Consider the following 2,347-nt stretch of genomic DNA (forward strand, 5'->3'; position numbering starts at 1 on the left):
AAATGTTTGTATTTTATATTTATAATTTTAAAGGATCTTGTATAGGTAACTACTATGAATTATAACTATAGATTTTTTTATCTTGTTTATCCACTTGTTTTTATTCTAATAACTTAAATTCACCTGTATTATATTAAAGCATTTCAATCACTTCTTAAAATTGTCTAAAATTATTTAATTAGGTGAATTGCAATAGAATGTTTAGATGTCAGTTATCAGTAAATATTTATTGTGACTTTTTTCAGATAGGAACTTCAACAGACACTTAAAACTAGCAATGTTTACTCGATCTTTAGCCAATGGACAAAAATGTAATAGGAAATGGCTTCTATATTCACCTAGTGAAGGATCTGTATATTGTTTTGTTTGTAAATTGTATGGAAGCAATCGAGAAAATCCCTTTATTTCTGGTGGTTTTGACAAATGGAAAAAATCTGAACGGATTGGCGAACATGAAAATAGTCTTCAACACAGAAATGCTACCAATAAGTGGTTATTAAGATCTAATACCAACAACTCAGTTAATAAAGAATTATGTCGTCAAATTTCTGCTGAAACAAATTATTGGTTTGAAGTATTGAAGAGACTTGTATCTGTCATTACATTTTTATCGTCTAGAGGCCTTGCTTTTCGAGGAAAGGAAGAAAAGTTCAATAGTCAACACAATGGAAATTATCTGGGCCTATTAGAACTTATTTCAGAATATGATCCTTTCTTAAAGGCTCATATTGAACAGTATGGAAATCAAGGAAAAGGCAACCCATCATACCTTTCAAAAACCATTTGTAATGAATTAATGACAATAATGAAAAATAGTTTATCTACTTTTATTATTAATGAAATAAAGGAATGTAAATATTTTTCGATAATTATGGATTAAACTCCAGATTTGACAAAAGTTGATCAAATGGCCATTATTCTTCGTTACTGCACATTAACAGGTGTGAAAGAAAGACTTTTAGGATTATTTCCCATTAAAGACCATCAAGGCCAATCTATGTACAAAATATTAGATGACTTTCTTGAAAAAAGTGAATTAGACATTATGAACATTAGGGGTCAATCTTATGACAACGCCTCAAACATGAGTGGTCAATTTAAAGGGCTTCAAGCTTATGTCAAAAATAAAAATCCATTAGCTGTGTTTATACCTTGTACAGCTCATTCGTTAAATCTAGTTGGCTTAAATAGTGTAAATTGTTGTACAGAAGCTGTCAATTTTTTTGATTTTGTACAAAAATTGTATAACTTCTTTAGTGGGTCAACTCACAGGTGGAATGTACTTATTAACATATTGAAAAAAGAAGAAAAAAATAGTGTTAAAAGAAATTATAGTCGAATTCTTACACTTAAATCCTTAAGTGACACTAGGTGGTCTTGTCATGCAGAAGCTTGTAAAGCAATAGTTGTAAATTATGAACAAATTTTGACTGCGTTAAAAAGTATGTATGATGGCGAAGAAAATAATGTTACAACTTTAGATGCTAAATCGTTATGGAAGAAAATGGTAAAAAGAGAAACTGCATATATGTCATTACTTTGGAATGACATCATGGAAAGAAGTAACAAAACGTCAACTGAATTACAACATTCAAACTGTGACACAATGAAGGCGATCAACTTATTAAAATCACTGAAGTGTTATGTGTTAAGTTTACGGGACTCAAATTCAATTTACGAAGAAAAAATACCTAATCTTAGTCCTGAAATTATCATTTACTACTCAGATGAAAAGCAAAGAAAAAAAATTAAAAAATTCCCTGATGGTAGCATAAACGAAGAATTATTAAAAGGAAAAAACAAATTTCGTGTACAGACACATATATTTATTATTGATAAATTTGTGTCAGAATTAAACAAAAGAATTTCCGTTTATGAATATATTGGTGATCATTTTTTATTTATAACACACTTAACTCAAGAATCTAATGAAAAAATTGATTTGAGTGTCTCAACATTTATTTCAAAATATAAAAATGATGTAGATATTACTTTACAGAACGAACTTGTACAATTTAAAGAATACTGGAAGCTTTGTCAACCTTCTTTTGATCCAGCTGACATTTCCAAATTATTTTCCTGGTTTGGTAATCAATCACTCGAAGAGGTTTTACCTTGTATATTTACTGCATTAAAAATATATTTGACAATTCCTGTAGATAATTGTTCTGCGGAAAGAGCTTTTTCTAAATTAACTAGAATTAAAAATAAGTATAGAACTAGTCAAACCCAAGAAAACTTAGATGTACAAATGATTTTATATTCTGAGAATGATTTGTTAAAATCATTAGACTTAAATGATGTACTAAAAGAGTTGGCTTCAAGTAAAGCAAGAAAAAAAATTTAA

General features: G+C 28.6%; 1 protein-coding gene across 1 annotated transcript; it reads left to right on the top strand.

Annotated features, from left to right (window-relative positions):
- Positions 1-245: 245 nt before the first annotated feature.
- Positions 246-2,347, top strand: LOC111026356 (zinc finger MYM-type protein 1-like; the record flags this gene model as incomplete). Its single annotated transcript, XM_022304410.1, has 3 exons — positions 246-785; positions 888-1,810; positions 2,000-2,347. Coding segments are annotated over 3 exons (1,811 nt in total), but the record flags the coding sequence as incomplete, so codon positions are not given.

This window comes from Myzus persicae, unplaced genomic scaffold, assembly GCF_001856785.1.
Source record: "Myzus persicae strain clone G006 unplaced genomic scaffold, MPER_G0061.0, whole genome shotgun sequence".
Classification (NCBI taxonomy): Eukaryota; Metazoa; Arthropoda; class Insecta; order Hemiptera; family Aphididae; genus Myzus; species Myzus persicae.